The sequence below is a fragment of the Schistocerca nitens genome, chromosome 8, assembly GCF_023898315.1.
Source record: "Schistocerca nitens isolate TAMUIC-IGC-003100 chromosome 8, iqSchNite1.1, whole genome shotgun sequence".
NCBI classification, from domain to species: Eukaryota; Metazoa; Arthropoda; class Insecta; order Orthoptera; family Acrididae; genus Schistocerca; species Schistocerca nitens.
The window spans coordinates 410,286,198-410,299,772 of record NC_064621.1 but is presented as its reverse complement, the minus strand read 5'-3'; the positions used below and the strand labels follow the sequence as shown (position 1 = coordinate 410,299,772).

General features: G+C 40.8%; 1 protein-coding gene across 1 annotated transcript in view; it reads right to left on the bottom strand.

Moving 5' to 3' along the window:
- Window positions 1-7,959: 7,959 nt before the first annotated feature.
- LOC126199590 (uncharacterized) overlaps window positions 7,960-13,575 on the bottom strand; it is a 191,749-nt gene continuing 186,133 nt past the window's right edge. The window contains exons 3-4 of the mRNA XM_049936516.1: window positions 8,244-8,447; window positions 7,960-8,147 (exon numbers count right to left, since the gene is read on the bottom strand). Coding sequence (XP_049792473.1) covers window positions 7,960-8,147; window positions 8,244-8,447 — 392 coding nt within the window. The remainder of the gene's footprint in view (window positions 8,148-8,243; window positions 8,448-13,575) is intronic.

The window sequence follows — 13,575 nt, the reverse complement described above, 5'->3', positions numbered from 1 at the left end:
TCCATTTGACTAGTGGATAACGGAACTCATACTGGACTTAGTGTAGACGGAGCACTGAGAGAGTTCAAAAAATGGCTCTAAGCACTTTGGGACTTAACAAATGGTTCAAATGGCTCTGAGCACTATGCGACTTAACGTCTGAGGTCATCAGTCACCTAGAACTTAGAACTAATGAAACCTAACTAACCTACGGACATCATACACATCCATGCCCGAGGCAGGATTCGAACCTGCTACCGTAGCGGTCGCTCGGTGCCAGACTGTAGCGCCTAGAACCACACGGCCACTCCGACCGGCTTGGGACTTAACATCTGAGGTCATCAGTCCCCTATACTTAGAACTACTTAAACCTAACTAACGTAAGGACACCACACACATCCATGCCAGAGGCATGATTCGAACTTGCGACCGTAGCAGGCGCGCGGTTCCAGACTGTAGCGCCTAGAACCGCGAGGCCACAGCGGCCGGCGCTGAGAGATTTACCGAGGTGTCTTAGGCGATGTTTTAGTTAATTTGTAGTAATTGAAACGTCTGCATTTAAGTAAAGCTGATTGGCATAACCGATTTAAATGCTTGAAAAAGCTTTCAATAACCTGTCCAAATGAAGATGAACAGCGTCCTCATATCAAGATTTGCACGCTTGTGGGTCTATGCACGCTGTCCGCCACAAAACTCATGACAATGCGAGTAAGAGAGGGTTCTGATTTCGACTACATGATAGCAAAGCCGTGGATAATTTCTAAAAGCCAAATCAAAGACGAGAACTTAAGCCACACGAAGAGAGATGATAAAGGAAATACAAGTTTTATGATTGATATCTAAATTTGTAACTAAATAATTTCTAGCAACTTTATGTGGTAGTGGAAAGTGTGTGTTGAGTTACATCAGGACCAACATCAATCACGTAGTATTTTAAGTTATAGTATACAAAGCAGTTTGCTTCTGAACAATCGATTTGGAATAGATGCAATGATGCTAATCGTTCCTTGACTTACGAAATGATTTCTAGCAGGGAGATAATTAAAACATTACCACGTCCCATCCTATGATATGATCTTCAAGACATATTAATCAGGTCTTTTAAACAATTTTGTAATATATCTTTTATTTTTACACCAGTTGATGGAATTTTAAAATGTTCAAATGTGTGTGAAATCTTACTGGACTTAGCTGCGAAGGTCATCATTCCCTAAGCTTACACAATACCTAACCTAAATTATCCTAAGGACAAAAAGACACGCCCATGCCCGAGGGAGGACTCGAACCTCCGCCCGGAACCAGCCGCACAGTCAATGACTGCAGCGCCTTATACCGCTCGGCTAATCCCGCGCGGCGGAATTTTATTATTCGAGAATCAGTCTTGTAAACAATAAAATAATTAATACAGCGGAAAAATAGCCAAAGTGGAAAATTCCACTTTTATTTCCTTGATGATTGGTTTTGGGTCGGGATCCGTTTCCAAATCATGCTACAGGACATGAAACCAATATTTACCCTTCGACCAACATTTACCTCCATTTTCCTTCTCTCCTTCCCATCTCCTCTCTCTCCATTCTCCTCTTCCTACTCAGCTCCCCAACCACTCCTTTCCTGATACACTCTTAGTGACAATTTGTACCCGATTTGACTGTTGAGTTCAGTTCTCGGCTTTTTTATCCATCTGCATGCAGTCCACAACTAGTGCATTCCCCTGCACCTCCTCCCCCCTTCTAACTTTACGTTTTGTCGCACCCTCCACTGTAACGCAGCACTTTGTTACGAGATGACACTCGTTGCAGTAAGACAAGCAACTGGCTAGTACGGTGGCTGCAGGTTGGCTATGCTGACTCTGCCTGCCGTGAGAATTGCATAGCGTAACATTCAGTCGATACGAAGATTCATACCCTCTACGAATCTAAATAATCCATATTTGTTATTATCCGATTTCTTTTCAAATTTGGTACACAGCCTTTTGTTATTAATGGAATGATGCTGTCAAAATTTCACATTTTTATTTATTATAGTTTTGGAGATAGAGAGAATTACCTAGCACCCCAAAACCTACGTTTGTATTTTTAAAACCAAGTTATGAACAATAACAGATTGACTTTCATTATCATTACAAGCCATTCCAAAGTTGTCAGTACATAAAAATTAATTAGTTAGAATTGACTCTTTAAAACTTTAGTCACTACGCATAATGTAATATAAAAATCTGTCAAAACCATTATTTGATTATATTTTGTTGTGTGAGTGCGTGAGGGTGATTGAGAGAGTGTGCGTGGGACTTATGTTAAAACTTAATCATTCATTTATCGTAAAACGTAGTACAAACGGACAGTGGGAATGTTATGTTGCCACCACGATTCAGGTGACGTATGTCGGTGTGTGTTTGATTTTGCAAAAAAGCAGCCAGAATGAAAGTTAGGGGCGGAATAAGTTTTTTTATCAATGAAAAGAATAATTCGCACTTCGTTTATGTTGATCAAACAAAATACAAGAATTTGAAGTTTTGCTGACATTAATTACTATCAAATAAGTGATTGGATAAGGCAAGATTTGCCGCGGGAATGATCTGGAAGGAATGTTCTGATTAATCGTTTAGATCAACTGTGAATCAGAATGAAGCTGTTACCACGTGAAAAGAGAAGTAGGCATATACGAGAGTACCCCGAGAGGAATCGCGTGCTAGCCGGTCTACAGATAACACGAAGTCAGATCGCTTCTTAAAAATCCTCTGTAAGATGAGGAAACAGGGAGCTAATTTCAGTTGGAACATATCGTGATTGAAGCGACTGGAGTTACGAACTTTTTAACAAAAGTTTGGTGTTTCTAAATTAAATAGTTTCAGAGATCTGAAACTTTCCGGTCGTAGTAACAACCCCATGTGGCGTGTTTTATGATCTGCACGGAATATTTTGGCGAGCACCTCTTACGAAGAAGACCACTGAAACGACCGAATGTTTAACTCGCGAATAGTTGTGGGTATGTGACTGGTAGAATGTGAAAATTAGTCGGGTCGAACTTACTAAAGTTCTGCTGCTTTTAGAGTGAATAGTTGTTATACAGACAGTGGACCTTGAATGATAACGTTTTACCATATTAATTAAGGACTTAATAGCCATTTCATGTCTTTCAGTATGAATAAAATGCAGAGTTAATCTAATTTTAAACGCTTTTTTGCAAGTAGACTGAAGATCCCGATCGTCCGATTTTTAATCATCAACTTTCAGGAGGTGACTTTCAACTAGAGTTACGCGGCCTCTGGGTGGCAGGTGTTAGGTGGTGGTTACATCAACGCTGCTTCACACGGCCTAGTACGTACCTGCTACCACAGAGTGAAGGGACTTTGGCCAGAATCCTATCGAAGTAGCTGGACTGAACGATAGCGTTAACCAAAACGCGGACGCCCGACTCCGCCCCGCCGCACCACCTTCCACTTACGCTTCCCTCCTATTCTAGGAATATTTGCATATATTAAGGCGTGGAATTCGGTTGTTGCAGTTACCATTGGTTAGTCATTTGCTCCCACTCTTGATTGATTTTAGCACGGGCTGTTGCGCGGGGCGCCTATTGCTTGCTGTGGGCTCGTTAAAAATGTCTCTATGTTTGTTTTTCCTTGATGCTGCATATGTTCCTTGGCGTGTATGGCAGATCGTGATGCTCGTTTTGCTAGTTGATAATGTGGTATTCACTGTTAAAGGGCTCCGGAAAGGCTCAAAATCATGAAAAGTTCAATTTTTACTTTTTTGCGTTTTCTGAATCTGCAGACTATTACCTTTTAATAGATATATAATTTATTCAATTCCGAAGACTACAACTATTTTTAAATTTTTTTTGAAATGTGTTCTACATGGGCGTGACCCACTGTGGCGCTGTTAAACTGCTGTCAAATGGTGTTATTATTAACGTCCGTGTTCATCAGGTACATTTTAGTGATGTGAGATAAAGTATGTGTTGTGGCTAACCTGTGATGGTTCAATATATATCGCTGGTGTGATTGCCGATTGTTTCATGTTTATTTACTCTGTCGTTATCTAGAAAATATTCGTAATTAATTCTGTTTCTTGAGTCTCTGTTTTGTTGGAGTATAATAATGAGTAAAAGTAAAGTTATTAGAAATCCCCTAAAGGCTTTTAAGAAAAGGAGAAATGTTGGAAAGCCAAAGGTATGTGTTATTACTGTAAACAATAAAGACGATAACCAAGTGAGTGAACCTAACCTCTCAAGTACACCTGCCCATAGCAGTCAAAGTGGTAAAGAAAATACTTCACAGAAGAAGCTTGGTTCAATGAGTGAAAACTATGAATGTTTTATGGGCGAATCGGATGTGAATTAAATATTTGATATGTCGGTTCTCAAAGGAATTTTTTCAAACTGTGTAAGATGTATTCATTGTAGTGAAGTTGGTCTGGAACTCTCCATAATAAAGCACGTAGGACTTGCTAGTGAAATACAACTGAAATGTGATAAGTGTTCATACATGACCACCTTTTGGAACAGTGTTGCAGTAACTGCAACTGAAGAAAATGGTAGCAAAATCTACGAACACAACAACGAGGGATGCTTGCTTTAGACAAGGAATGCCTTCCGGCTGCAGACAGGGCTGTAAAGAGTCTAGAAATACAAGCAAGAGTTAACAGGAGGAGGAACAAGAGGAAGCTGGAGGAGGAGTTTGCAGAGGATGAAGATAATCCATCCTATGGACCTGGAATGCACTAAAAAGTTAATGCAATCTTTGTCGCTCGATTCCCAAAACTTTTATTTTCTCATACTAATTACATGTTTTCTAAGGATCTTCCTAACATATTTGTTTCAAACTTTCAGTAAATGTTACACAGTACCTTCTGCATAATTTAACACAGCCTTTTTCCAAAAAACTGTATATTTTTGAATATATAAATAAAAAATTGCAAAAAAATTTTGTGAATTTTCATTACAATTGAAAAAAAAATCATCTTTAATAACTGAACTAAAATTTTGTAAAATCCCTGTGGTCAATTGTAGCCCATATTGCAATAAATAATCTGTAAAAAGTTCAACTTCCTACCTCAAATACTTTGTGAGGAAAGATGTAATTTATAAGCGTTATTTTAACATTGGAAGTATAGGGCGTTCCGGAGCCCCTTAAATTATTCTAAAAATTACTTTGGTTCTTTTCTGTTAGCATGTACTATCTGTAGAATTACTCTGCCGTAAGATGTTTGTTTTCTTTGTTGAATCGTGTGGCTGTGGCATTTCTTATTCGTCTGATTATAAATGTGGCAAATGGTGGCTCTTGGTACAATTTTTATGAGTTTGTTTTACTACAGTTCATTATAACTTCTTTCCATATTTTCCTTCTTCACCCACTTTATGGAATATTGCATCTTCATGGTCCCCCCCCCCCCCCCCCACCCACCAGACCCGCCCTCTCATCCCTCTACATCATTCAGTTCGATCCCTATCCGCCATATGCCTACGAGTGTGGTTATGCTATGCCTTCCCTCCCCCCCCCCCCCCACCGAGCCAGTACCATATGACTATAGTCCTTCATATAAATAATGTATCTGGTACCCCTTTTTTGTTATGTGATATAAAAAATGCATTCCCCAGATGCACGGTGTAGTCATTTCAGATAATACCAAGAAAGTATATTCCAATTTAGCTCCTTGTAGTTCTACTGCTACCCGCACTTGTTTAATTATCTTTTGCGCTTTAGAGCTAAAAGCCCCCGAAACGGTACATCCTGACACTGGTAAAGTGAGTAGCTTCTGTTGCCTACTAACCATATTTAAACAATTACTCGTCATTACATTGACCGTTGCACCTGTGTCAATCAGAATACTTACATGAGTATTATTAATCTGAGCATCTACTATAGCCTGTAAAGTAAATGCTTCCTTATTGACTTCAGCCCTAGATTCCTTCATTAACTCGCTTCTGATGTCAGAGCCGTAATTACAATTAAGGACATTGATTAACTCGTGAAGTTTGCCTCCCTCCTCATAACCAGCCATCCGAGGAAGGCCTAAAATAACGCTCTTGTTTGACCGACTGTCACTTAGGTTCCTCGGTGGTTCGTGTATTTCAACTAAATGTACTTCATTCACCTTTTGTGGGTACACGTTGTCTCCTAATACGTTTCTGCTATCCGGTAATGACATAGGTCGATTAGAATTACAGGAGTTGCCTGTAGTACTAGAATTATTCCAATCTACCTTAGTCATTTGGCACGTTCCCCATCTAGATTTGCTCGGAGGCTCAATAGCAGCACAGTTATTCTGTCGGCCATCGCCACAATATTGGTGGTTTGGTGATTGCCGCCTCCCGTACTTTCTTTTCCTATTCAATGCTACTACATTTTCTCTTTGGAATTTATTTTGTCCTTGTACTTGGTTATTGATCGGTGCGAAAGCACCTTTAGGACGATTGTAATTTGAATTCCAGTTTGGATTACCCTTTGGCCTGCGATCACTTTGTGAGCTACCATTTTTAAAGTTCTGGTTATAGTTGTCAAAATTCTTATTATTATTTGATCTATTTTGATTCCATTGATTGTTATTACTGTTATTAGTATTATAAATACCGTTGTACCGTTGTTGTTGTGCCATTGTCTGGCGTCCTCCATTAACATATCGATAGACTCAATTACTGATAAAAACTGTTCTACGTCAAAGTCCGGTGCATGAATAAGCTTTTCCCTTATACTGAACGGCAGCCTGCCCTTCAATATACGGATTACTTCACGACTTGAAATGGGTTCCTTCTTGTCTTAACGTTTCTTTCTTAGGTTTGTAAAATTCTGGTTGGTAAACCTCCCCGCAAACGTTCATGACGACTCAAGGACCAATATATCGCCAAGAAAAGCCTTTCAAATACTGAACACGTATTACATGTTTCACTAATTTCCGCGGCCCATAATGCAGCTTCTCCTGTGATCTAAGTCACGATAAATTGTATCTTATCAAATTCAGTCCAGCTGCGCGGAAATATTCTCTTAATCGAGTTTATGAACACTTTCGGGTTGATATTGTTTTTTTTCACTAGAGAATGTGGGAAATTGCCTACTCTTAAAGATGCTGTGTTCCACCTTTAGAGAAGAAACACAGCTTCGTTGGACGTACGGATCATCTTCTACTTCCCAATGTGAATTTACTTCCCACAGATCACTAGCAAAGGTGTTGGACTGCATAAACGGACGCTTCGTCTCGCAGTTGGATTTTATTTGACTGCCTGCCCATTCATTTTCTGGTTGGCGCCACTATAAAATCGTTGCTCGGATGGTAGAGCAAAAAGTACATGACAATCATGCACAGCTTTATTTTTAATTATAATTATTTGCCAAATTTTATTATCTTCTACTCTGACTAATTATATTGTTATCGCTCCTCTTAACCGCATTCCTTTCAATTTCATTCAGATGTTCTGTCATATTACTATAATTATCAGTCAAGGAATTAACCCTTATCGATACCATATGACACTGTTCCGATAAAGTACCAAAATATTCTTACAATTTATCTATACAGTCAGTAATTTTAATTTCCTGTTTTTCTTTTTTAGTTAATCTAGACTCGACATCTTCGAATTTATTATCCACTTTAATCTTTTGATCGACAAAACTAGCTTCAACATTCTCTATCCGGTTGTCTAATTTAACCTGCTGTTCAGCTAATTCAGAAAATTTGCTATTGAAAAATGCTTGCTGTTCTGAAAATGTAATAGCTTGCTGTTCGACTACTTCAGAAATTTTACTATTCAAGGTCGCTTGCAGTACTGATTGCTGTTCGCCTAAATCCGAAAATTTACTATTGAAAGACGCTTGCCGTTCTGAAAATTTATTGTCTAATTTTACCTGCACTTCAGCAAATTTATGACCCAACATTCAATTTTGATAACATTACACTGTGTGTACACTTCCAGAGCTGTTCGGTGCGACATTCATTCTACATTCGCGATCTATACCCTCTCTAACATCAGAATTATTATCTGGTAGTTCTACGACTTTATGTTCTGTTCTAAGCCCCGATTCACTCGGTATCGCTTCTTTATCTGTTTCAGTAAATGTTTCACCTCTGACGTTGACAATATTTCTATTACCTTCTTCCTGTTCTCCTCCCATGATTCGGGTATTCTCTTATCTATATCACTACGCAGTCTCAAGTTTCTTTTTGGCCTCATGATAACTACAGAACACAAGCACAGCGAAATCTCAATTATAGCTACGGTACAAAGTCTACTCTGTGATACTCAAAGGATCACTTATTTTGTGGATTGCTTACTTTTCTCTGTAGTTATAAATTTTCGTGACGTGGGTGTGATCACTGTCGCGTTCTCCGACTCGCTGCGGCGTTCTGCAATTGGCTCACACGTTGTCGTGGTGCGTTGGCTGCGTTGTGGAGGAGTCAGCCCCCCACGTCGTCTCTGCACTCGTTGTTGGGAAGAAACGTCGGACGGTGTGACGTCCGGCGTCGTTGAGTTCAGTTCTGTGAACAAACAATGTGCAGCTGTTGCCCACAAATACCAAGTCGTCTTTTCAACGATCCGACTAGCGTCGTCTTCTCGATGAGGCGTCGTTAGGCGCTGCGTTGTCTCCCAGATGAGGTGGCAGCTGGCGTCGTCGAGCCCAACTTTGGCCGCCAAAATGTGTGGCGTTCCCGCACTCCAACCGCGTGCTGATATTGTCGACGCCGTAGAGCTGCTACTGCCACAGCTCTCGCCGTGGATTTGAGACACGATGCGCGATGACGTAGGTCCCCGTTGGTGAACGGGAGACAGAAATGCGAATTCGTACGATGGATGCTTCTTCTCATTTAAGATTGAATGATTCATTGCCCGTATATGCAGTAGTTGTTAAATCTTATCTCATCCGCATCGTACACACTGATTGTAATTATCAGTCTTTTCGTACGTTGTTGGCTCGTTTCTATCGATTTGTTGAACCTGTATGAAGCGAGATCCACAACTACTCTTTGATCACGTCTGAGTGAACCTACGCCGTAATGTTAAAAAAATGTTCAGATGTTCTCTTTTCAATTAATGAAGTAGGTATTTTGATATTCAGATTGAACTGTCCCTGCTGAACAGCCGTTGGTTAACTGTCATTGATTAAATCACTTAATAATGTAGTCCACGCTCGATATTTCACTTGGAACGAACAGTTTATTGTTCCTTGGCCACTAAATACTTTATAACTTTCGCACCATACGCACACGCAGTTGGTTGGTAAGGTCAGTTCTATTCAAATTAAGTTTCTTGACAATTACGACAACTTGACTCTTCAGCGTAATTGTATTATCTTCGTGAAGTCGTGTCCTACTCGAGATTAATTAAGTGTAGTCCTTTCATATACTATCCACTCTTCTTTTAGTTCCAACTATTTGAAAGTCAAGTCCAATATCCACTAGTTTCGTTAATAAAGTTCAATTAACCCGTTATGCATGGTTAAACGCGTGTGTCAGTTCCTGTCTCTGCTTAGAAAATCAGTTTCCGAAGTTCGTGAATCACGTGGCGCAAGAAACACACGAACGGGAAACAATCTCGTCGCATTCCGTACTCTCAATAACCAAGACACGAATTGTTCTCGCACGTCTTTACAGGACGAGAGCCAGCAAGTGAGTTCTTCTGTGAAAGAGTATTGTAGGCGCATTGTATTTTTTCGTTGCGCTTGCAACTCTCTTCCACATAAAAGTTATCTCTGACTAACATCACCTTGGACTTAGCTTTCAAGTTATTAATGGCAATTATCATTTGGATATTTGACCAATAATTAAATCTGAGGTTTCTTCCTCCTCTTCTCACAACAAAACTCGCAGTAATGTATAATGTTGTTGTTATCAAAACTTCTTGTTGTTAGCTTATCGGAAAAGATGTCGTATTGGCCAAGATAACTCTTCCCTACTTCATATTATGACATTCTGTCTTACGTGACTTTAAGGGGGTCGTTGGGGTGTTATAGTGATCAAACGGATATGTCTGATTTTAGCGCCGTAGGACCTAATGTTTGGTGGTTTGTTAAAGACTGCTTGGCGTTTTAACGTCTGTTTTTACATATTAAACGTTAAAAACTGTTTTAACTTCACATAGTTCTCTAACGTTTGTCGTGGTAAAGTGTTCACGCTTGCAAAGTAATGAAAACTTTTTAATGTCTTATTATTTTTTTTTCTTTTCAGACTAATGTTGTGGTTCACATTTGATGATTCTTACGGACCACAAGGCATTACCATTTTCACATAAGACGTATGTGCCCCTGTTGTTCTTTAATGTTCGGTGATGCTAATTATTTTACTACATTTGGTAAAAAATTTACGGTATTACTTTCATTGTTGAGTTGAATTATTACTGTATTAATTACTGTATTTTTGGCGATAGGCGAATGCTGAAATATATAAAACAGGTACTTCCTATACCGAGACAGGGCGCCCTACTTCCCGAGGTTTCCTTACTGCAGACGGAGGAAGGAGTACAGTGACAATTAACTGTTTGCTCTCTAACTGCTCATCTGCACTTTGTTACATGTATCTTGACATGGTTCTTATATTTCACGAAATACAGTTTTAATATCTGGTGCATACTCTTGAAATGGTACGTTCTGTTTCTTTGACGTGCGCTTAGGAAATTGGCTACAGCTACATAGTAAGTGATGGATGATTGCAGAACGCGTCCAAAACCGATAGAAGTTATCAAATACATAAAAGTGAAATTAGCTACGTTGGATTCTTTTCTTCCTTGTTTTGCTAACACAAGTTGTCCCCCCTGCAATTATTCCTGCGTGCTGAAAGTTCGTAAATAACGACAGTACTGGCCAATAAAATGGCTACACCACGAAGACGCGAAATTTAACCGACGGGAAGAAGATGCTGTCATATGCAAATGATTCGCTTTTCAGAGCATTCATACAAGGTTGGCGCCGGTGGCGACACCTACAACGTTCTGTCATGAGGAAAGTTTCCAACAGATTTCTCATACACAAACAGCAGTTGACCGTCGTTGTATGGTGAAACGTTGTTGTGATGCCTCGTGCAAGGAGGAGAAATGCGTACCATCACCTTTCCGACTTTGATAAAGGTCGGAATGTAGCCTATGGCGATTGCCGTTTATCGTATCTCGACATTGCTGCTCCCGTCGGTCGAAATCCAATAACTGTTAGCAGAATACTGAATCGGTGGTTTCAGGAGGGTAACACGGAACGTTTGTGCTGAATCCCAACGGCCTCGTATCACTAGCAGTCGAGATGACATACATCTTATGCGCATGTCTGTAACGGATCGTGCTGCCACGTCTCGATCCCTGATTCCACAGATTGGGACGTTTGCAAGACAACAACCATCTGCACGAACAGTTCGATGACGTTTGTAGCAGCATGGACTATCAGCTCGGAGACCATGGGTGCGGTCAACCTTGACGCTGCATCACAGACAGGAGCGCCTGCGATGGTGTACTCAACGACGAACCTGGGTGCACGAATGGCCAAACGTCATTTTTTCGGATGAATCCAGGTTCTGTTTACAGCATCATGATGGTCGCATCCGTGTTTGGCGACATCGCGGTGAACGCACATTGGAAGCGTCATTCGATCCCTGTGAAGCCCTACATTTCAGCAGGATAATGCACGACCACATGTTGCAGGTCGTGTATGGGCCTTTCTGGATACAGAAAATGTTCGAATGCTGCCTTGGCCAGATCTCTCACCAACTGAAAACGTCTGGTCAATGGTGGCCGAGCAACTGGCTCGTCACAATAGGCCAGTAACTACTCTTGATGAACTGTGGTACCGTGTTGAAGCTGCATGGGCAGCTGTACCGGTACACGCCATCAAAACTCGGTTCGACTCAATGACCAGGCGTATCAAGGCCGTTATTACGGCCAGAGGTGGTTGCTCTGGGTACTGATGCACCCAAATAGAGGGAAAATGTAATCACATGTCAGTTCTAGTATAACATATTTGTCCAATGAATACCAGTTTATCAACTGCATTTCTTGTTGGTGTAGCAATTTTAATGGCCAGTAGTGTATGTTGTTGAGTCAGCAACTGTTGTACGGTTCCTTCAAATTAAAAATATGCACTCGTGCAGTTACGGCTGCCCCATAGGAAGAACTCTTTATACCGCTGCACCCTGTAACAGGCGGAACCGGTGCTGCACGCCCTCCCCACGCTACTGCCATATGTCAGAAGCGCAGAGCTCTTTCGCCGATGCCCGCCCCAGGCTCAGAGAGACTCGTCTCCTCGCTACTTGCTGTGCCGCGGCAGAACGCTGCCTATCGCCGCCCTACGAGGCGGTTAAGTAAATCGATGGCTGTCTCCGCGCGAGGGATGCTCCACGGCCCGGGCACGCGTGATCCAATCCCAGTTACATCGACCGAACAGAAAATCCCATCTCGCAAATCACTTTCCGATTGGCGATGGTGCCGGCGGCGGTGGCGTTGGCGGTGGGCGGCCGTCGGAGGGGGCGGAGGATTGCGAAGTGCGAATTTCTTCAGCTACTCCAGAGCCGGGACAATAGCCTAGATTATTCCAAAGGAGAGGGGGGGGGGGCTGCTAGATTCCGCAGCGGCGGAAGCTTAAGTTGAACACAAAAGAAAAACCAAAGCACAAGATTGGTATTTACCGTAGTCAAGACATTACGTGTCCTTTCTATTGAACTTTTCATACCACATTGTTCCATTGAAAGTGCACTGTGTACTTTAACAATTTCTTGAAAGCACTCTACAAAATGGTATGCTCAGTGCGAATACATCGCCATACATGTAACAAAAGACCCCTTCAGTTCAAACATCTGTTTATCGAAGTCTCCGTAATTTAAACAACCAGTATTTTCCAATAGTAACAATTTATATGAAAGAGATTAAAAAAAGCATAATCGAAATTATTTTTAATACCAATATTTTTATACTTGAAGAGTAACATGGCCTACCCGTACTCCCCCAAAAAATTGTAAAACATATTTATCTCCGAAATTTTTTACATGTTATATGTGTCGTTAAACAACGTATTTATGCATATTTCAATTACCGTATTATGCTTAAATATCACTTTATCCGTGTAAAACTATGACAAAAATATAAAACAATCTTCGTATCATTTTTCATTGATTGACATTGCGTTAAGCATTAATTTCTTATTCAGAAAATCTTACCAATAGTAAACTATTGTCTATATTACATTAAATTTGCGGGAACGTATTACATGAAATGATACAGACTGATATTACAGTCCACTATTGAGTACCTGAAATGATAGATCGTCTATTTCTTTGCTTGGCTATTTTACCGTCCAACTTTTGAACTGAAGAATGCCTTCAAGGTAAATTGCTTGAAGCGGTAGCCTTGGTTTGATCATAGTATGCCGTTCGGTTCTAGGCGCTGCAGTCCGGAACCGCGTGACTGCTCCGGTCGCATGGATGTGTGTGATGTCCTTAGGTTAGTTAGGCTTAAGTAGTTCAAGTTCCAGGGGACAGATCACCTAAGATGTTAAGTCCCAATACTGCTTAGGGCCATTTCAAACATGTTGTTCATAGTCTGTTAATTCAACATGTTGTTCATTTGCGGTATTAATGTTGTTGTTGTTGTGGTCTTCAGTCCTGAGACTGGTCTGATGCAGCTCCATGCTACTCT